General features: G+C 41.0%; 1 protein-coding gene across 1 annotated transcript in view; it reads left to right on the top strand.

Annotated features, from left to right (window-relative positions):
• nhlrc2 (NHL repeat containing 2) overlaps positions 1–23,931 on the top strand; it is a 104,674-nt gene that overhangs the window by 43,071 nt on the left and 37,672 nt on the right. Inside the window, exons 4-5 of the mRNA XM_041210309.1 lie at positions 1,009–1,130; positions 3,642–3,771. Coding sequence (XP_041066243.1) covers positions 1,009–1,130; positions 3,642–3,771 — 252 coding nt within the window. The remainder of the gene's footprint in view (positions 1–1,008; positions 1,131–3,641; positions 3,772–23,931) is intronic.

Raw genomic sequence — 23,931 nt, 5'->3', positions numbered from 1 at the left:
CTTTTCATCCACAAGACCACACCTCCAAAGGTGCAGCATTCTCTTAGTAAGGGACTGGAGTGTCAGCTTTGATTTTTGTGCTGAAGTCCCAAAGTGCGGTTTGAACCCAGGACCTTCTGATTCAGAGGTGAATGTGTTACCATCTGAGCCCAGGCTAAAAGATGGCTTACATTTATATAATTATAAAGCTGTTGTTGTGGATTGTATTGATTGTTTATTTTCAAATCATAATTCAGTCGATGTGATCTGTTTACTATATTCTATAATTCCACCTGTGGCCCAAGGGGCTTTGCTGCTTTTGAGTCTAAAGTTTTTTTTTATTGACTCTTCCCCCTTTTTTGCCATCTCTCCTGAACTATCCAGGTATAGTTCATGAGCAGCAACGGAACCACCTTCAAATAGGGATTATGTGCTTGTGAGTTTAGATAACAATTGTCAGTATTGAAAGTTATCACACTGAACAGTAATTCAGTCTTTAACTGATATATTTCTTTGCATGCTATCCACTTGAGTTTCTGATCTTTCTGGCTAAGTAGCACACTGGCTGGTGGCTTTGCTAAGACTAATGAGTCTTTAAATCTAACTAGAAGCTGCACTGATATAAGCCATAGGTTTGTTTGCCAGCAAGTAGCTCTAGAGGATCCAGCACAGATTAGTAGAAATTTTGGGCTCTGATATTTCTTATTTGAGAGCCCAAATCTCCTAAATTCTGCATCAATTTAGAAGTCTAATTAGGTGCATTCAAGCCATGTACCAAATTATTTGCTAATACACATTGTGTGTTTATGCTATAGTATTGAGGGTTTAGTTACAGATAAGGAGGGTAGTGTTGTGACCTACAGACATCCAATTCAAAAACGTTTTTGAAGGATGTTTTTTAATATCTTTTGCATGCGCTCTCATATTCATTCCAAAGTTTCTGATATTTTATTGATGCAGTTTGTTGTTAATAATGTTATCATCACAGAATTAAAGTAAAATGTGGTATATTTACTTTGCTTAATCCAGGACCAAAGAGTGGGTGGAAAGATGGGAGCATTTTTGAAGCCAGTTTTAATTCTCCTCAAGGGGTATTGATGAAGGATAATATCATCTATGTGGCAGATACGGAGAACCATGCAATAAGAAAAGTAAGGAAAAAGCCACAGTGGTAACAAATTGTTTGTGCTGTGGCTCATTTTGGTAGTTTGTGTATTTCTGCTTCTATGAAGTGCCTAGTATTCATTTGTTTCATTTATTTTAATTGTATAACTTGATATTAAAGGTTTATATCATATTGGTAGTTTGTAGATTATTTGTAATGCTTTGTTTAAGCACTGTTTTTATCTGTCCATTTTAACAACAGGAAAAAATAACATCCTATCTATTTAAGAGAAAGGAAAAAGTAATTATAAAATTTATTACATCCAGTCCTATACATTTAAACTAGATAAATTAATGTTTTGGTTTTTAACCTCAAAAAATTTCAATGATATGCATTGAAATGTATTGACTTTCATAAATATAGCACCTTTAATGCACTAAAACATCCCAAAGCATTTCACAGTGGATTGCCAAACAAAACTTGACCAGCCACATGAGATAGGAGTATAGAAGAGCAAAAACTTGGTCAAAGAGGAAGGTTTCGAGCAGAACCTTGAACAAGGAGAAAGTGGTGGAGAGGTTTATAGGGAGATAAGAGTGCTTAGGGCTCAGGCAGCTGAAGGCATGGTAGAGCAGTTAAAATCAGGGATGTGCAAGAGGCCAATTTTAGAGGAGCGCAGAGATCTTTACATTTCCACACATGGATCAGCTTAAGGAAGTGAGTAGCTAAAACATCTGGACCAGGAACATCTAAGAATTGGTACAGTCCTTGTGGAGACCAATAACTTTTAAAAAGAGATGAGTTTTCTGGTGACCAACAGAAATAGGTAACTAATACACCAAATTAAAGGTACTTTCACATTAACTAATTGCTCAATTGGATTACTTCTTTCAACTCCTTTTGCTATGCCCACACTTCTGATAGATGAATAACAATACAAGATTAAGTCCCAAGCGACCCCCAGCTTCCAGCACACCCACTTCTCCCTGCCAGACCAGGTTGAATCTTCCAATGTCCTTCAAAAATTGTTCCACTCAGCTGGACTATCCCAGCACCAACTTTCACTGGCAAGGCCCACCTAGGCAACTCTTTGTTCCTTAAATCTCAAAGTCCCTTCAGTCATGTTCCATTCCTTTCAAACAGGAAACCAACTTATACAAGCATTTCAATTAGTTGCTAACACAAAAACTGTTCATCCTATTCCTCGCAGCAGCAATTCTTTTGTCGTCTTTTGTATCCAAAAAGAAGCTGTCCCTTTTCTGTGTCAAGGAGTAAAAACTGTCACTTGATTTTTCAATAAATTTTGGTTTCTTTCCGCATGACAGCCAGGTCACATGGGCCTGTTTTTGGCCAGAGTTAGCATAATCACCATCTCCTTCTCCATGACATTCTATTTCACTTTAAATTAAAGGATACATTTTAAAATATAACATGTTGTAAAATTCCACATTTGTAAAAGGATAAACTCCTGTTCTGAGTTAGCTAGCCTTAACTGGGATGGAGGTAAGAATGCTAGAGTTCATTGCTCTTCGATTATGGAGAAAAAAAAATCAGCCACATCTCCTATTCCTGATCACTAACTACTAACCCCTGCTGGAAATCTGCATTTGTAAATGCGAAGCAAAAGCAGAACAGGCTCCTTGGATGAATAGCCTTCAAACAAACCTGATTATGTTCACTCATGAAGAATGGTCCTTCATGTGAGATATCAGAGAATGGCCAGTAACTATGGAAGCATACCCCAGGAAGGAAGCAAAGGCAAGAAGGGAGGGAAAAAAGAAAAGAGAAAGCCAAAGACGATTGTCTTGAGATGTGCCTTTGTTGAATGATAAAATTTATTGTCTATAATTTTGGACAGTATATTGGAAATGTTAACTTTGTTCTAAAATCATTCAGCTTACCAAAAATTTCTTGAACAAATTGTATTTTCATTTTTACATTTATCCTATTTTACTTGTTTTTACACAAATTAGACTTGGGACCCAGATATGCTGGGCTTTGGCTTCTAAGTGTTTCCTCAGAACCTGTTTGGGGAACAACTTGGTCCAGCCATGGGCCCCTGTGTCAAAGGGGATGTAGCTGGAGAAGGGAATTTCCAGGTCAGTAGTATCCTTAGTCCAAGACTTGGACTCTTAGGCAGATGGCATGCCGAAGGCAATGAGATATGTTAGCCTCCTGGCTAACAGAAATTGACCTCAACTGGGGGTCTTCACCTGGACCTAAAGAAAATAGCATGCTGATAGGCTTTCCAAACTCTTCAGCTGGGTTAAGACAGCCAGCATGTGAGCAGGTGGCTTGCCTGTGCTATAATACTAGACTCACTCCCTCCTCTTTTGGATACACTTGAAATGCACCCATAGTGGTATAAGTGAGTGTTAAGAATATATTCTTAAAGAGAGAAACATTCCCCCGATTCCAGATCTCCCAGAAAGATCAGCAGTGAAGGTTTCCAATGGGCACAATTGAATACAATTGAACACAATATGTTCTGTTTAAGTTGTTTGCAGACTCATTAATTAAATGTAATTTGACAGACACTATTCATTCCCTTGTTTAGATTGACCTTATGACAGAAAGGGTGAACACAATAGCAGGAACAGGAGTTCAGGGAACTGACCAAGAAGGTGGTAAGACAGGAGTGGAACAGTCAATCAGTTCACCTTGGGATCTAGCTTTCGGCGCCACTGGTGAGATTGTTACTTCCTTCTAAGCAAGCTTTGCATTTATATGCAAGAGAAATAAATTCTTTGTAATGTTAGCTTATGAAATTAAGTTTCTTGTAGATGGATCATATTATGTACAATAAGGAATGTTTTGTGTTGTACACAATGTGTATATTTTAATTTTTTTCTCTCAGATTCATACCTGACTTTGATCAATTTCGCATGTGCAATCACTTTCCCCTGTGGCCTGAGTTCACTTTTTAAACAGTTCATTCTCATTTATTCTTAAATTTATTTTTATTTTTTTATCTACTTATTTTAATTTTCTTTCATTTATTCATTGTTTTATCCCCTTTTTATCCCTTTTCTATACCTTTCCTCCAACCACTGCTGCCTCTCCCCACCCCACCCCACCCCCAAAATGGCCATCTGTACTTGTTCTATGTTCTTTCACAGAGTGCTGACCCTTGTTCTACTATTAACACATTCTGCTTTCTTGCCTTTATGCCACTATCAGCACCTCTTTTAGCGCTTACCATTACCATTAACACTCCCTTAGTCTTTTTGTCCATGACATCTTTGTCAATCTCTCCATAGCCCCCACCTATTGCTAACTTTCCATCCAACTTCACCTGCTCCACCCCATTTAAACAGTATAAATTTCATCACAATCCTACTTCTCCTTAGCTCTGAAGAAGTCATACGGACTCAAAACGTTAACCCTGTTTCTCTCTTCACAGATGCTGTCAGACTTGCTGAGTTTTTCCAGCATTTTCTGCTTTTAATTCATTCTCACTTATAATGGTCTTTCAAATCTCTTTGTAAGGCTTTCTGATTCCTTTACACCTGAAAACATGGGAATTAACTACCTTTGTTAATGCCCATGATAAGATGGGTAGTCACTTGATTGGAAAGAGGATGTAATAATGTTCCAGATAGAAATTAGTGCAAAGGAAAAAGAGTAATGCCCAAGGCAAATAGAGGTAAATAAATATGAATTGCAGAACCAATAAAGAACAGCTGGAAAGCAAGAGCCAAGGTTGGAAGCAACAAATATATATCACCCAGACAGTAGAAATAGCAATCTCAGGAACTTGCTCAGAAAGCGTACACACCTGTAAGACATTCACTCTCTCCATTATTTCTGCTATGACCCCCATTTTCATTTATTCACTGAGGGACATGCTTACAGAAAGTAACACTGCAGACCAGCATATGCAGGTGCCTTGTGGCTTAATGAGTTCAAGAATGCAAAAAGCCCTGAAAATTTTATCACTGCCAAGTAAATAAGTTCAAGTAGAACTCGAGACAAATGTCCAAAAGAGGGAAAAGTTGCTGCATGGATTTGTAAGATATAATTAAGCTTATGGTTAAGTTTAGTGAATATTAGCAGAGCTAGTTCATTTCAATCTTATAATTATGGTATAAATAAATACTTTATAAATGTTTTTAGAGATATATTGTTGGAGACTTAAAAACTAACATGGTCACCAAAATGAGTTTGGTGGGGGCATTTTCGTTACTTTTATGGTGAATGCTGGATTTCCATTGAATATGCTTTAATGTACGGGAAAATAGTTCCACAGATGGCAGGTTTTCTTTGGTGAATGGAATATTTGAGCTGATAGGGGTGTAGATTCGTCAAAGTGCAAATTGTTGCTAGGTTTCCTTGTCCCGCCCTCCTTCCTAAGACTGCCACTTCCATCCTGCTATATAGTCGCAGTTCTGTTGAAATTGAAGGCTATACATAGCAATTCCCTATCTTATGAGATTCCCTGTCCACAGGGAAAGCAAGCAGCAAGGTGGAGGCTTGTCAGTACCATTTTATTTTGCACCCGTGCGTTGGCACATAGACAGGGCCCCCGAATGCCCACAGTTGGACATGTATGTTGTCAACTCTCTTGAAATTATGGATGGAAATGAGGAAGAATTTGTCTCTATTGAAGATTGTGTTCTTTTTCCACCCTGGTTTAGGATCTTAATTTCATGTGAACAGGAACAAAGACACCACAGAGACAGGAAGACCAAATGTTCCTTTCTTATTTATTATCCATGATAGGGTTTTAATTTTGAGTGCTGAACTCTAATTTATCTCTGAATCTTGCATACACCAGTATCAAGCAGCATTTCAAAGTTCTTGTCTGTATTGTAAAAGGAAGCTGTTGTAAAGTGTTTGGCATATATTAAGTAATATGGTTGACTTTATAACAAATTTAAGTATAGGCAAAGGTTTACGTCTGGGACCTCTAAACTGTAACCCAGTGCAATTTACAATACCAAATTGAAAGCTTAAAACAGTGCAAAAAGGGGAGAGTGTGGCGAAGACTTGGGAGCTTAAAACAGCATGAGAAGGAAAGAGAGTGCCGGAGACTTCAGAGTTAAAATAGTACAAGAGGGGAGAGCATGGCAGAAACTCCAGATCATGAAATAGCAAGCAAAGGGGAGAGAGCGGTGGATACTTCAGTGCTTAAAACAGCTGGGGAGGTGGGAGGATAGATGTCAGTCTGTGGACCAGCCAAGTTCTGAGAAAAATCAAATTGTGAAATCACAAGGAAAGAGTTAAGTGATTGGTTGGTGGATATTTTTCTTGTTTATCTTTCAAAACTCAGGGTAATTTATTAGTAATTGTAAGGTTTTATTGGGAACAGTAAGGCTTATTAACAGTAGTTAAGCTTATTAGTAGTAATAATATGGTTCATTAATTATAAATTAAGAAAAATAAATAAATTAACACACCATTAAGATGACAGGGCAGGCGATGTGTTACGGCTGCAGTATGTGGGAGCTGATGGTCACCAATGTGATCCAAGGCAACCGCATCTAAAGTAAGTGTCCACAGTTCAAGGAGCTTCGGCTCAGAGTCATTGAGCTGGAGGCCAAGCCACAGACACTGCAATGCATCAGGGAGGGGAAAAGTTGCCTGGACGTTTTGTGCAAGAAGGCAGTCATACCCCTTAGTATAGGGTCTTCTGATTTGGCCCAGGGTCAGGGAAAGAGGGTGTGATTGCAAGTGAGGCAGTTGAGGGGACCAAGAAGATAGAAATTGGGGAGCCTCAGCTTTTGCAGTTATCAAATAGGTTTAAGCTTCTCTCAGCTTATACGGAAGAAAGCAGGGGGAAGACAGCTGACCATGGCACTGTGGTACAGGAAGCCATTCAAGTGGGGGGAGTAAATAGGAATGTGGTGGTAATGATATAGTATAGGCAGTGGGATAGACATGGTCTCTGCAGCTGAGATAAGAGTCCAGAAGGCTGTATTGCCTGCCCAGTGCCAGGATTCGCGACATCTGCTTGGGGCTGGAGAGGATCTTGCAGTGGGGGCAGGGGAATCCGTTGATAATGGAAAACAAGGAAATGGCAGAGACATTGAACTGGTATTCTGTGTCTGTCTTCACTATAGAAAACTTCCCAAAGATAGTTGAAAATCAAGAAGTGAAATGGAGGGACAAACTTAAAACAATCACCATCACCAGGAAAAAGATGCTGGAAAAACTATCAGACCTAAAGGTTAACAAGTCCGCAGGACCAGATGGCCTGTATCCTAGGGTCTTAAAAGAAGTGGCTGCAGAGATAGTAGATGCATTGGTTATAGTCTTCCAAAATTTCTTCGATTCTGGAAGGGCCCTAGCAAATTGGAAAATAGCAAGAAAGGAGGGAAACAGAAAGCAAGAAACTATAGGCCAGTTAGCCTAACTTCTGTCATAGCGAAATTGCTAGAATCCATTATTAAGGAGGCTATAGCAAGATACTTAGAAAATCATAATGGACTCAGACAGGGGCAACATAATTTTGTGAAAGGGAAATCGTGTTTAAATAATTTATTAGAGTTTTTTGAAGAAGTAAGCAAGGTAGATAAAGGGGAACCTGTAGATGTGGTATAGTTAGATTTCCAAAAGGCATTTGATAAGGTGCCACATCAAAGGTTATTACACAAGGTAAGAGCACATGATGTAGGGGGTAACATATTAAAATGGATAAAGGATTGGTTAGCTAACAGGAAGCAGAGAGTAGGAATAAAGGGGTATTTTGTGTTGGCAAGCTAGTAACTAGTGGAGGGCCACAGGGATCTGGGTTGGAGCCTCAACTATTTGCAATCTATTAATGACTTGGATGAAGGGACTGAATGTATGGTAGTTAAATTTGCCAATGACACCAAGATAGGTAGGAAGGTAAGTTGCCAAGAGGAGGTAGAGAATCTGCCAAGGGATATAGATACGTTAAGTGATTATATTCCATCTGCCAAGGTTTTTTCCAATGTGGAAAAATGTGAACATGTCCACTTTGGCAGAAAGAATAGAAAAGCAGTGTACTATTTAAATGGAGAGATATTGTAGAACTCGGTGGTAAGAAGAATCTGCGTGTCCTGGTACATAAGACGTGGATGCAGAAGTAGGCCATTTGGCCCATCGGGTCTGCTCTGCCATTCAGTGAGATCATGGCTGATTTGATAATCCTCAACTCCACTTTCCTGCCTTTTCCCCATAACCCTTGATTCCCTTACTGATTAAAAATCTGTCTATCTCAGCCTTGAATATACTGAACGACCCAGCTCTACAGCCCTCTGTACTAAAGAATTCCATAGATTCACTACCCTTTGAGAGAAGAAATTACTCCTCATCTCTGTCTTAAATGGATGACCCCTTGCTCTGAGATTATGCCCTCTGGTCCTAGACTCTCCCACAAGGGGAAACAACCTCTTGGCATCTACCCTTTCAAACCACCTAAAAACCTTACATGTTTCAATGAGGTCACCCCTCATTCTTCTAAACTCCAATGAGTACAGGCCCAACCTACTTAACCTCTCCTCATAAGAAAATCCCTCTATACCCAGGATCAACCTAGGGAACCTTCTCTGGACTGCCTCCAACGTCGGTATATCTTTCCTTAGATAAGGGGACTAAATGTTCACGGTATCTTACGTGTGATCTAACTAGTGATAAAAACAAAAAACTGCAGATGCTGGAAATCCAAAACAAAAACAGAATTACCTGGAAAAACTCAGCAAGTCTGGCAGCATCGGCAGAGAAGAAAAGAGTTGACGTTTCGAGTCCTCATGACCCTTCAGCAGAACTGGGTGAATCCAAGGAGAGGGGTGAAATATAAGCTGGTTTAAGGTGGGGGGGTTGGGGTGGGGTGGGGGGGGCGGTTGGGTGGGGGGAGACAAGTGGAGGGGAGTGGTGTGGTTATAGGGACAAGCAAGCAGTGATAGGAGCAGATAATCAAAGGATGTCAAAGAACAAAAGAACATTGAGGTGTTGAAGTTGGTGATATTATCTAAACGAATGTGCTAATTAAGAATGGATGGTAGGGCTCTAGTGTGGATGGGGGGGGGGCATAAAAGATTTGAAAATAATGGAAATAGGTGGGAAAAGAAAAATCTATATAAATTATTGGAAAAAACAAAAGGAAGGGGGAAGAAACAGAAAGGGGGTGGGGATGGAGGAGGGAGGTCAAGATCTAAAGTTGTTGAATTCAATATTATATATATTATTTATTTAGATTTTTCTTTTCCCACCTATTTCCATTATTTTTAAATCTTTTATGCCCCCCCCCCACCCCCACTAGAGCTATACCTTGAGTGCCCTACCATCCATTCTTAATTAGCACATATCCTCTACATTGGAGAGGTCAAACGTAAACTGGGCGACCGCTTTGCAGAACACCTGCGGTCTGTCCGCAAGAATGACCCAAACCTCCCTGTCGCTTGCCATTTTTACACTCCACCCTGCTCTCTTGCCCATATGTCTGTCCTTGGCTTGCTGCATTGTTCCAGTGAAGCCCAACGCAAACTGGAGGAACAGCACCTCATCTTTCGACTAGGCACTTTACAGCCTTCCAGACTGAATATTGAATTCAACAACTTTAGATCTTGACCTCCCTCCTCCATCCCCACCCCCTTTCTGTTTCTTCCCCCTTCCTTTTGTTTTTCCAATAATTTATATAGATTTTTCTTTTCCCACCTATTTCCATTATTCTTAAATCTTTTATGCCATCCCCCACCCCCACTAGGGCTTGAGTGCCCTTCCATCCATTCCTAATTAGCACATTCGTTTAGATAATATCACCAACTTCAACAACTCTGTGTTCTTTTGTCTGTGACATCTTTTGATTATCTGCACCTATCGCTGCTTGCTTGTCCCTACAACCACACCACCCCCCTCCACTTCTCTCCTCCCACCCAACCACCACCACCACACACACACACACACACACACACACACACACACCCACCTTAAACCAGCTTATATTTCACCCCTCTCCTTGGATTCGCTCAGTTCTGCTGAAGGGTCATGAGGATTCGAAACGTCAACTCTTGTCTTCTCCGCCGATGCTGCCAGACCTGCTGAGTTTTTCCAGGTAATTCTGTTTTTGTTGTGGTCTAACTAGTGCCTTGTATAGTTTTAGCAAGACATTGCTATTTTTATACTCCATTCCCTTTGAAATATAGGCCAACATTCCATTCGCCTTCCCTGTTACCTGCCGAATGTATGCTAGCGTTTTGTGATTCATGCACGAGGACCCCCAAATCCCTCTGTGCTGCAGCTTTCTGCAGTTTTTCTCCGTTTAAATAATATTCAGCTCCTCAATTCTTCCTGCCAAAGTGCATAACCTCACATTTTCACACATTATATTCCATCTGCCAACTTTTTGCCCACTCACTTAACCTGTCTATATCCCTCTGTAGACTTTTTGTTTCATCCTCATCACTTGCCTTCCCACCTATTTTTGTGTCATCCGCAAACTTGGCGATAGTACATTCACTTCCCTCATCCAAGTCATTAATATGTGTTGTAAATAATTGTGGCCCTAGCACTGATACCTGTGGTACTCTACTAGTTACAGGCTGCCATCCTGAAAATACCTCCCTTATCCCAACTCTGTCTTCTATTAGTTAGCCAATTCTCTATCCATGCTAATATATTACCCCCAACACCATGGGCTCTTATCTTATTAAGTAGCCTTATGTGCAGTACCTTATCGACCGCCAAATATATTACAGCTATTGGTTCCCCTTTTATCCATCCTGCTTGTTACCTCCTCAAAGAATTATAATAAATTTGTCAGGCATGATTTCTCCTTCCTGAAGCCATGATGACTCTGCTTGATTGTATTATGTATTTCTAAATGCTCTGCTATTGCATCCTTTATTTTCCCAATGACAGGTATTAAGCTAACTGGCCTATAGTTATCTGTTTTTTGTCTCCCTCCCTTTTTGAATAAGGGTGTTACATTGGCAGTTTTCCAATCCTCTGAGACTTTTCCAGAATTTAAAGATTCTTGGAAGATTACAACCAGTGCATCCACTATTTCTGCAGCTACTTCCTTTAATATCCTAGGATGCAACCCATCAGAACCAGGAGACTTATTGGCCTTTAGCTCCATTAGTTTCCCTAGTACTTTTTCTCTAGTGGTAGTTATTTATTTCCTCCTCCCCCCCCCTTTTTGCCCCTTGATTATTTAGTATTTTTGGAATGTTATTAATGTCTTCTACTGTGAAGACTGATGCAGAGCATTTATCCAACTCTCCTGCCATTTCTTGGTTCCCCATTATTATATTCCCCAGCCTCATTCTGTAAGGGGCCTATGTTCACTTTGGCCTCTATCTTCCTTTTTATATATTTAAAGAAGCGCTTGCTGTCTGTTTTTATATTACTTGCTGGTTTTCCCTCAAAGTTTTATTTTCTTCCTCTCTTTTTTTGGTCATCTTTTGTTGGTTTTTTATAACTTTCCCAATTCTCTGGCTTACCACTAATCTTTGCCACATTGTATGGTTTTTCTTTCAGTTTGATACTATCCTTAACTTTCTTGGTTAACCATGGTTGGTTTATCCCCTTCCTAGAATCCTTCTCCCTCACTGGGATATATCTTTGTTGTGAGTCATGAACTATTTTCTTAAACGTCTGCCATTGTTCATCAATCGTCTTTTCTGCTAAACGCCTTTTCCAGTCCACTCCAGCCAACTCTGCCCCATTCCTTTGTAATTACCCTTATTTAAGTTTAGCACAGTTATTTCCGACCCAGGTTTCTCACTCTCAAACTGAATGCTAAATTCTACAATGTTAAGGTCACTGTTTCCTTGGGGATCTTTTACTCTGAGATCATTTATGAAACCTGCCTCATTTTACATTACCAGACCCAAAATAGCCTGATCCCTGGTTGGATCCGCAACATATTGTTCTAGGAAACTGTTCTGAATACACTCTATGAATGCTTGCTCATTGCTACCTCTGCCAATTTGATTCTCCCAATCTACATGAAGATGATTAACATGATTTATTGAGTACATGATTAACATAATGTCTTTTTTACATGCCCTCATTATCTCCTGATTTGTTCTCTGTCCTACAGTATAGCTACTATTCCCACCAGTGTCGTCTTCCCCTTGTTATTCCTTACCTCCAACCATGTGGATTCTACATCTTCCGATCCAAGATCATTTCTTGCTATTGTACTTATTCCATCTCGTACTAACAAAGCTACCCACCACCCTTTCCTTTCTGCCTGGCCTTTCGAAAAGTCACACACCCCTGAATATTTAGTTCCCAGCTTTGATTTCCTTGTAACCATATCTCCATAATGGCTATAAGATCATACTCATTAACCTCTTTTTGTGCAATTAGTTAATTCATTTTGTTCCAAATACTACATGCATTTAAGTAAAGAGCCATTAATTTTGCCTTTTTACAGTTTTTCTCCTTGGACTCTATTTGCTGCTGTTTTTTCTTAAAGTTTGTACACTCTGTCCCTTCTTGTCACCCTCTGGGTATTATTACCTAAATAGCTGCCCTTTTGCTTTGTAAGCCTCCGTATCCCCTCTCCAGAATCCTCCCACCCTCCTCTCTATTTAATTTAAAGCCCTCTCTGCAGCCCCACTTATTCGATTCACCAGGACACTGGTCCCTGCACGGTTTAAGTGAAGCCCGTCTCACTGGAACAGCTTCCTTCTACTCCAGTAATAGTGCCAGTCCCCCATGAACTGAAACTCATTCCTCCCATACCAATCTTTGAGCCATGCATTTAACTGCTTGACTTTATTTACCCTATGCCAGTTTGCCCATGGCTCAGGTCGTAATCCAGAGATTATTACCTTGGAAGTTCTGCATTTTAATTTAGCTCCTAACTATTCAAATTCATTCAGCAGAACCTCCTTTCTAGTCCTATCAATGTTGCTGGTACCAATGTGGATGATGACAACTAGATCCCTCCCCTCCCCTCCCACTCCAAGTTCTTCTCCAGCCCTGAGGAGATGTCCTTAACCCTGGCACCATGCAGGCAATGCAGCTTTCGGGACACAAGCTCACGGCTGCAGAGAACAGTATTTTTCCCCCTAATTATACTGTCCCCTACCACTACTACGTTCCTATTTCGTCCCCCACTTGAATGGCTCCCTATACCACGGTGCTGTGGTCAGTTTGCTCATCATCCCTACTGTCCCCGCTCTCGCCGACACAGTTTGCAAGAACCTCAGAACTGTTGGACAATTGCAGGGGCCGAGGCTCCTCGAACGCTACAGCCTGGGTCCTCATACCTGCCTCACCTGCAGTCACACCCTCCTGTCCCTGATCACAGACCAAATTTGAATACCTAATCTGTGGGGTGTGACCACCTCCTGGAGCAAAGTGTCCAGGTAACTTTCCCCTCCCTGATGTGGCGCAATGCCTGCAGCTCGGAATTATAACATGAATCACAACAAGTTAATATGTAGATACAGCAAATGATTAGCAAGGCAAATGGAATGTTTGAGTTTATTGCAAGGGGAATGGAATATGAAAGTAGGGAAGTTTTACTGCAGCTGTACAGGACCTTGGTGAGACCACATCTGGAGTACTGTGTACAGTTTTGGTCTCCTTATTTGGAAAAGGATATAATTGCATTAGAAGCAGTTCAGAATAGGTTCACTTGACTCATTCCTGGGATGAGGGCTTATCTTCTGAAGAAATGTTGAACAGGTTAGGCCTATACCCATTTGAGTTTAGAGGAATAAGAGGCGATCCTACTGAATCATATAAGATCCTGAGAGGACTTGATAGGGTAGATACAAGGTAAATGTTTCCCAAGTGGGGGAGAGAACTAGGACGCACAGTTTAAGAATAAGAGGTTTCCCTTTTAAGACAGAAATAAGGAAAAATAATTCTCTGAAGGTTGCTAGTATTTGGAATTCTCTTCCCCAGAAAGCAGTGGAGGCTATGTAATTTAATTTATTCAGGGCTGAGTTAGATCGATTTTGAGGTAGACAAGGGAGTCAGGGGTTATGAGGGGCAGACACGAAAGTGGAATTGAGACCACAAACAAATCAGGGAATGATGTTATCAAGTGATGGAGTGGGTTCAAAGGGCCAAATGGCCTACTCCTGTCCTGTGCTCTTTCTAAGCCGTGGCAATCTGGACCTTGACCCTAAGCAACTCAGTTCTTTTTGTGCTTATTCTCCGAAATTGTTCAGTTTAAATTTTGTGGACTTGAAAGTTTGAAGGGGCTGTTATTAATGTAATTGTTTCCTTTAAGATCAGATCTCTAAATCTGTTACTACCAGCCGTTTGAAATATGAGCCTTAAAAAGCCATGCAGGCATGATCCTGACCTCATTCAAGGATTGTGCCCACAATGGAACTCTGCTGCTGACCTTGCAGAAGTTCCTGGGAGTACGGTAATGACCTTCCAAAAGCATGTTGTGTATAGATTAATAATAATGCTTCAAATAGATACAACATGTATCTACTCTGATTACTTAAATTTTTATTTCTACCATGTTCACAGTATGCTTAGTTTTACTAATATGTGGTTCTTTAATTTTTGACTTGCAATTGCTTTGAACATTAAATCTGGCCTCAGGTTTATTCTGCAAAAGTGTGCAGTTTTAATCATTGTTACCTAGAAATTAGTATCTTAAAACTTGAGCAGAAATTTGATTTAAACAACCTCATATAAATTCTTCGTGTGGCTTTTCCTTAGAATTATGATCATGTACCTGTGCTATACTTGGGCTTGAACTTTGTTTTTCAACTTGCATAAGAAAGTAAGGAACAAGGAAGAAAAACTTAGTTCTTCAAAGTTCATTTGATTCCAAATATATACTCTGAAATTTTTCAAGCACAAATTCAATCTGTCTTCATTTAAGACAATCTGTTTTCATCTGTCAGCCAGTTAGCCAACCATTTCTTTTTTGAATGTTTATTTTCATAGATTATTTTGCATTTACTGAAATTGTGACAATTTATGCTATCAATTCGTGACAGTGATGAATCTGTACCTTGAGCTCAAATTATTAGGTCTATTACTATAGATTAGTAGTAAATACAGTGCAGAAGTTGGATGCAGGTCAGAAAAGCTGTAGTTTAGCTTGGAGATTTGATTTAGCGTTCAAATTTGGTTGACTGTCAGTTTTCAGCTAATGTGATGCCAACAGCAGAGTATCCCTTGAGATAGGGCAGGTAAAAGGAAACTTACAACTAATCTTGCCTTGCACAATGCATATTGTAGTATAAGGGCCTGGCACATATAGGGTCAGTGTGGAACTGAGTACAATACTGCCCACGCTGTGGTGTGAAAGAACATGTGACCCACACTTAGGGATTAGTCTAGTGTTGGACAGGGCCATGTGCACAAGCAAACATGGAGACAGTTCCTAGTTTGAATCCTTTACTGTACTTAATACATACAGTTAACTTACTGAAGACCACAATGACTCCATTATGACCTACCAAATGGTATCCAACACTTTACAACAGGGGTGGGAAACCCTAGCCCAGGGACCGGTTCTGGCCCGTTGCACTCTTTCATCCGGCCCACAGTGAGATTTTAAAAAAATAGATTATGTGCATATGACACATATGTCTCTGCTATTTTAAACCTTGCACTTCCCAGCCCATCTCACGAGAACTGTTGAAATCCAGAATCCGCCCCCTCTCCCCCAAACCTGTGTGCTGCACTCTGGGCCAGCCGCAGCAATGTTCTGATGTCTGAGCCTCGGCTGCAGCCACCAGGTGCCCAGGCTGTGGGGAGAGAGTTGAGGCCCGACATCCAGGAGTAGGAGCACAGGGCAGGGGCAGGAAGCTGATGGCAGCCGATCAGGTGGCGAAGTGTGAGTAACCCGGGGTGGGGGAGGAAGGGAGCAGGACAGGGGCTCAGCCCCTGCCAGCTGAGGAAGAGGCCCAGGCTCCAGCCCCAGATGCAGCCTCGGATTGGGAGTTGACCAGAGCCTTGTGTTGTTGAGTCACTGCCCTGGGTTGGTTTGGGGGTGAGACAGTGTAGAAGCGGAAGAGGGAGAGAGCAGGAAAGAAGAGAGATCAAGAGAGGGAGAGAGTAGAAAAGGAGCGAGACACATAGAATGGGAAAGAAGAGAGAACGAAAGACAGAGTGGGAATCGGAGAGAGAGTTAGACAGACGGACACAGTGGAAAAGGAGAGAGAGAGAGAAAAGCCAGTTGCAAGTAGCAACATTATCAGTGCCAGCAGACATAACATAAAGTTGATTATGGAAAAACAAAATCGGCCATCACATTAAAGCAGTGGGTCAGTTGAATGTTTTCTTATTCTTTCTAAAAAAAATATAAATTAAGTTGGTTTTTATGCGTGAGTGGCCAGTGACTGATTTTATCTATGTGGCCAATGATAATAAAAAGGTTCCCCACCCCTGCTCTACACCATGGTGGCATTGAATGGAAAAACCCAAAATCTTGCAAAAAATGCTGAGAAAAACTAAAATTCTGCAAGATGAAAGAAAAATTAGAAGCAGCGTTCTGACTTGAAGAAAAGCTTAAGAAGCAGACATGCAGAGGAAAATCGCCAGGGAAGTGTTCTAAAGAAAAGCTTGGAAGCTGAAGGCAGAAATTTAAAATTTTTCACTGCAGCAGAAAACTCTCTAGGATCTCTTGGAAGTCTAGCTTCAATTCCCAGAGTGCAGAATCAGCAGACCTAGCAAGGGTGAGCTAAAATATTTAAATTCCAGGATAAAGCAAGTCCTGAGAAACTTCTAAATAATTCAGTGGTCAGAAATTGCCACTTAAAATCTCTGTTGGAAAAACCAGATTCCCAAGTCAGTGCCTGAATACATTGTGCCTGAACTCACTCCAATAAAGGGGGAAAGGATTAATTTAATTAATTTGGAAGAATCGTGACTAAAGAATCAGCTTTAAAGATGAGCAATGGCCAGGATTCAATGCTTTCATGACCCTAAAGCATAGAGTTGAAGTGGAGAAGTTCTGTAGCTAGTTGATCCAAGCAGGTTTTGTTTAAAATTTTTTCAAGACTGAGTGTGAATGCCATTGCAGCAGGAGCCCGCCAAAACCAACAAGCACAGGTTAAACCCTTTGTCTTCAGCCAAATAGTGGTGCCATCTTGGATTTCAGCAACATCTTAAAGCTGAACCTACCCTTCAAAATTTTTTAACCATGGATTAGAAATCCATTCTTCCAGCTCAGTTTGGATTTACCCCAGGCCCAGATCAATCACATAATTGGAGACTTTGAAGAAAAAGATTCCTTAGTTATATAATTGCTTCTGGTCTGGATAAAAAGACAGAAGCTCAGCAAGTTAACACACTGCTTTACTCGGTAGGCCCAATAGTGGGCAACATTATTGCTAGACAAGGAATCAACTAATCATCTGCTAAATTTGAAGAAGTACTAAAATCCTTCGATCTTTATTTTAACCTAAAGAAGTAACAAAATCCTCAAAAGGGCTAAATTTAATAAGTGCATCCAGCAGCCAGGAGAACCTGGCAACTCATTTATTAATGACTCTACAGAGTGGCTAAAGGCTGCGAATATGGAGATCTAAAATCTGAATTTTAATTATCAGGGATAGATTGCTCTAGGAGTAGCAGATGAGACACTCTCAGACATGCTGCAAGCAAAGGAAGATTTAACCCTCGAGAAAGCATTCCAGATTGATAAGGCAATCTGAACTCAGTGTGCAACACAAGTCCGTTTTAAGAGGAGAAAGTAAACCATGGTACAAAGGAAACCCTACAGTCCAGTTAGTTAAACAGCACAGAATCAAGGACACTCCAGGCTAAGGGAAGCAATACCCTAAACAACCAATAAGTGACCATGTCAGTACTATAGAGCAAAGCACCCCCACAGCCAAGATAAATGTCCTGCAATTTCAGGCAAATTCAACGGAATTGGACACTTTGGCAAACTGAGCAAGGCCAAAACACCTAAACGCACAGAAGGTCCAAAGATGATGCATGAGGTTGAGACTGCACACTGGGGAGACAGTCATGCTTCTTGGGTGAGGCTAAAGATCCTGGATTTTCATATTGGAATGCGGACATTTCGGTTAACGGATACTTCACTAACTTTAAATTGGACATGGGACCCGGTGTTATGGTCATTTTCAATGGCTGTGACCCAATGGCTGATTCCACCCATGACGCACCTAAATGGAGCAGGAGGGCATAAAACTCCTGGTGAAAGGCACCCTGCAGGTGACACTGAGATACAAGGATAAAAGAATCCAAGGAACCCTGTTTGTGGTCCACAATCAGGACTGTTCACTACTAAGCCGCAAAACCTGTTTCGAGCTTAACCTTCTACAAAAAGTTGACGAGGTCAACCAACAAGGGCCTGATTCTAAGTATAAAAGTGAGTTCCCAAAGCTCTTTACAGGATATGGGCAACTGAGAAAAGGATGCAAGGTCACACTGAGGGAGGATGCTAAATCCATGTATCTCCTCATGCCACAAAAGATTCCTCACTCAATCGTGAAACAAGTGCAGCAGTAGCTAGATGGGATGACAAATATGGTCAGTCATCTCCCCAGCCATGCAACCAACTGCATGGTATTCTGGGATAGTCCCAGTCCCAAAACCGAACGAGTCCATCAGTATTTGCTTTGACCTGAGACAGCTCAATAACGCCATAGCCACAGAAGTGTATCCCATGTTCTGAGTGGATGAAAGCCTGACTAAACTCTTGAAGAGCACGGTATCTTCAAAGCTGGGCACCAACAGCAGCTTTTGCCAACTTCCCCTTGACGAAGAGTCTAGGCTGTTGACCACATTCATTACCTACTTTGGCAGATTCTGATTTAATCACCTGCCATTTGGAATCATTTTGGCATCAGAAATATTTCAACATACAATGTCGGCCGTTTTGCAGGACCTCTGGGGGGTCATTTGCCACATGGACTATGTATTGGCTTATGGTACAATGGTGGAGGAACATGACAGGAGACTCTCAGCAGCCCTAGAGTGCCTGGGCCACAATGTCAGCAATAAAGGCTTCATAGTAGATTCACAAAAAATTAAGACCTCCAGAGATTCCTGGGGATGGTGACCCAGCTGGCCAAATTTTTACAATATTTTGGCACAGGTCAAAGAACCTTTGAGACATCTTCTTAAGACAGACCAGGCATGGTGCTGGGACTCGCATCAAAACCAAGCATTCATTTGCATCAAGGCAATGCTGCTGTCCATTGATATTCTGGCCCACCACGTCCCATCCCTGCCCACCACCATATCAGAGGATGCTTCGTCAACAGGTCTTGGAGGGGTCCTATCAGAAACAGCCATATGGAAGTCACTGACTGGTGTACTATGCTTTCAGAGGGCTGTCAGGCACTGAGACGAGATACGCCATTATAAAAAGAGGAAGCCTACGCTGTCATGTGGACATGCAAGAAGTTTCCAGACTATATAATTTTTCAGTCTGTCATCAGCCTCAAGGTCACAATCAAAACAGACCATAAGGCACAAGTCTCATTACTGGATGAGAAGGAGCTTGGAGAGATGCCTCCAAGAATCCTACACCTCATGAGACAGGTACTGTCAAAGGTAAAAACCAAACAACAGCAGACACACTTTGAGGGCCACAGTAGCCTTCCAACAAATCAGGACGTCGGTCTCATCAAAGAGCTTGGAAACATACTCCCGATTGACAAAGAGACATCTGCCAGCAACCACAGGTAAACTCCACCAGATTCGGCAGGAACTAATGCTTGATGAGTGTGCCTGCATCTACTGTTACTGCCAACAAGGGTGGCCACAACAGAGACCAAGCAGTGTTATCATGAAAGCCTGGTTTGAACAACAAAAACACTTTATAGTTATAGACGATCTCCTGGTCTACAATGGCTGGTAATCCCCATTTCCCTTCAGCTGGAAATACTTCCAAAAAATGTAGCTGGGCCACCTGGGCATCACCAAGCACAGGGCATGGGCCCAATCTGCTGCCAGGTGGCCAGGTATTTCCAAGGCAATTGACGATACAGCAGCAAATTGTCTGGTGTGTGCACTGTGCAGGCAGGACCAAAGAGAGCTCCTCATACCCACTCAGTTCCTTACCAGGCCATGGGAGAGACTGAACATTCACTTATTTGTCTTCAACAGCAAATCGTCCCTTATGGTGGTGGATTATTTTTCCAGATGGGTTGAGGTGAAACAACTATGTACAACTACCACAGAGGCAGTATTTAAGGCACTGAAAGAGATGTTCGTGAGTCGCAGCAAGCTGAACAAGATCATGCCCGACAACGGCCCATAATTTAAAAATGAGTACTTTATCCTCTTTGCTACTATATCCGGCTTCCACCACCATTCCGGTTCCCCGAGATACCGATAGTCAAATTAGATGGCCGAAAGAGGGGCCCGCAAAGTAAAAGTCCTCCTAAAATAAAATGAGGACTTTCCCACAACACTGATAGCCTACAGGTCCACCCCATTACAATGCAGCCTGGCCCATCCGAACCCCTGACGGGCAGGAAGCTCCGCACACAATTTCCAATTCTGCCAAAAAAAACTAATACCAGGGTTGGTAACCAAGGATTACCATGACATCCAATCAAGAGAGCAGTTGTACAGGCAGAAGCAGCCTTCCACCTACAACAAAAGGTACCACACCAGACACTGTCTATAACAACGAAAGGGCGACAAGGCCTGAAGTAAAGACCTCGAGAGTGAGGGTGCATCATCAGGAAGGACAAAGATCAACCATCGGTCCTGCCCGGTTGGCATCCCAGAGGGTACAGTCAAGAGAAACAAGAGGAGTCTCCTCCTCATCCCTGGACCATCCATTCCCACGGTAGTGTGAAGAGATGAGGAGGATACCCAGATGCCAGAACAACCTCAAATCAACAGTTTACTTGCAGTGACAGTGCTTACCACTCCTCCGACAGTAGTGCAAACGAAGTATGAAAGGGTTATAAGGCCTCCAGTCCACCTGAACCTATGAACCCAGAGACTTGAAGCAGGAAGATGGGTGGAAATAATGATGTAAATACAAGAGGTAAACCAGAATAAGTTGAAATACATTGAATGAAGACTTGGGGAGGTGTAATGTATGAGTATGGCGCATATAGGGTTAACATGGGGCTGAGTGCAATACTGCCCACACAGCGATGTAAGAGACCACATGACCTGCACTTGAGGGGTCAGTCTTGTGTTGGACAGAGTCGTGTGCACAAACAAGTGTGGAGACAGCTCCTAGCTTGAATTCTTCACTGTATATATGTACGTAGTTCTTGTAGTTAACAAATACATAATGTTAACCCACTTAAGATACGAGGACTTCATTAAGACCTACCAAAAGGTATCCAACACCCTACAACACATCGATATGTTTTAGGCTTATTTAATACACTAGTGCCATTATGATATGGGGGGAAAAAATCACACTTAAAGTAATATATTTTAATGTTATATAATTCTTTGAATTAGTCACATCACTACCAACATAAGTAATCATGATCAGTATTACTTCACCCATTGCTTTACAGCACAAAAATTCTCTCTAAACATAATTTGAATTTAAAAGAACAATATTGTTAAAATTGAACAGTTGGGCACTTTTCCACAGATCAAGTAGGTGTAGTATGAAATGGCACTTGCTAATCATTATGATTTGCCGTTAAAATGCCAGTGGAAAAATGCCTGAAAGAATGATCACATTAAAATTTCACATGCTCACCATTTTGTTTTGCTCAAATCTGAACAACACGTTTTCACTTATAATCAAGTAGCTGTGAGAAGTCTGCATTCTAGGCCATCAGAGCTCTCATGTTGATTGAAGAGTATGCATGTCTTTGGTTATTTTCATGAAAGTTACGTTGTCACATTTATTTTTGGTATCTGCTGGTCATTTTCAGATCTGAACTAGCCCAAAGAAATATCTTTTAAAGCTCTAGGTACTGGATAAAATGTGATTGTGCCACATTGGAAAATACTATAAGATTAAAAAATATTCATTTTGTGATAAAATAGAAATTTTAAGCACATTCTTCAATCTATTGTTTACTCCCACACTTTTGGATTCAATTTCATATTAAACGTTGCAAATGTTTTTAATCACTTGTAGTTCTCAGATTTAAATAGAATAAAGCCGCTCAAAATTTAACTACTGTACTGTCTGCTTAGATATTCTTTGCTTCTGCCAAAACAGATGTTTTCTATTGAAATTTGTTGCAAAGTCTTACGTTTTCTTTGAAAATGCATCCAATATCTCAGTTTCAAAAATTTCTAAAATGAAAAAGTATTTACATTGCAAAACATATTGGGTATAAGTTACTTTCAGCTGTAATTGCAAAGGAACTTGATGTGCCCATGCTAACTTTCTCTTTTTTAAGAAAGGAATTTATTTTTTTCTACAGGTTAGTGTCTGTTAAAATGACAGAAGTATTCAGAAATAATAAAGTTTTGTACAATAATATCAACAGTATGTTGGAGGTGTACTTGCACAAATCTTTGAAGGTAACAGAAGAAGTTGAAAAAGCGGTTTTGCCAAAGAAGGGATACAGGATCTTTGGCTTAATAACTAAAAGCATAAAAGCAAGAAAATTATACTAAATCCCTATTAAACACTGGCTATGCCCCAACTGGAGTATTGTGACTGATTCTAGGCACTGCACATTTGGAATGATGTCAGAGGATGCAGAGCAAATTAATTTGAATGGTAAATGTTTGGCAGATACAAGCATATTTAAATATGGGAACAGCTAATTGTAGTTGTCATTCAGAATTAATTTGATAAACTGTTTCTTTTAAAATGTTCAACAGTCAAAAATAAATATATAAGTTTAACCCGACTAAAATGTAAGACTTTCTTTACTAATCAGAAAAGTTCTTCTGTTGGTCAGAAAAGCTATTTACCAGTTTTTGGCTATGAAGCCTCAGTTATGGAACATCTCTATGGAGAGAATGAAACTAATTAAACATAACTTCTTATCCCACACCAAATATGCCTCTGAGCTGAGCACTGAACAGTATTGACTTTGTTGGAATGTCTGGTAAAAGGAGCAGTATGGGAGAAAAATCAAAGACAAAAAGTTGATTTGAAGAAACCATTACAGGCTAGTAAAGGTTTCCTCTTCATTAGATATAGCCTTTGAATTTCAGATAGTCTTCACTTTCTCAATCTCCTTATAATTTTATTAGTTCATGAATAATTACCAACGATTTATAAATACAGTGCAATTTTTACATCTTTCTAAAAGTTATGCAGCATTACACCAGGAGTCTCTGGTTCAGAGATAAAGATTTGTTTGTATTTTTGACTGATTTTAGTACTTGTTCATTTGGACAAAAAGCACACCTGGAGGGATTGATATTATTTTGCCTTTCACAAATGGATGGATTCCCAAAATGTTTCAATTTCTCTCTACATATGTGCAGATATATATGCGTGTGAAACAATGGGCGGAATTTTCTATGCCCACTGATGGCGGGCGTCATGGCGAGCTTGAGCAGACAATATGGCGGGAAGACCAAAAATCAGTTTCGCGTTGTCATGAAACATGTTTGTAATCGCCTGCCCCACCCACCAATGGCGGGCCACGTTTCCCACTGTTGCATGTCAGGAATTTTATTGTAATACATCTGCAAATCATTATAAACCCAGCCTACTGGATCATCCAAGCATGTCAGCATGCATTTACAAGGCGTGCACCTGGCGAGCTGCACTTCAAGGGGAGTTCGGAGGTGAATGCACAGTATCATTTCACAGCGCTTGTGAGGGCCACCTGCTGGACCTCCAGGTTGAGGCACCACGCATTCAGGCAAGGGCACAGGTAAGTCACATTTTCCCAGCGGTGCCAGGACAAGGGCTGCACTGCGGTTGAGGCGAGTTGGGGAGGGCAAGGACTGCACTGCAGTTGAGGCAAGTTGCGGTGGGGGGGGCAAGGGCTGCACTGCAGTTGGGGCAAGTTGGGTGGGAGGATAAGGGCTACACTGCGGTTGATGATAGTGCGGAAGCA

Source organism: Carcharodon carcharias, chromosome 17, assembly GCF_017639515.1.
Source record: "Carcharodon carcharias isolate sCarCar2 chromosome 17, sCarCar2.pri, whole genome shotgun sequence".
Taxonomy (NCBI): Eukaryota; Metazoa; Chordata; class Chondrichthyes; order Lamniformes; family Lamnidae; genus Carcharodon; species Carcharodon carcharias.
The sequence above is the reverse complement of the archived record's forward strand: the minus strand, read 5'-3'. Positions and strand labels throughout refer to the sequence as shown.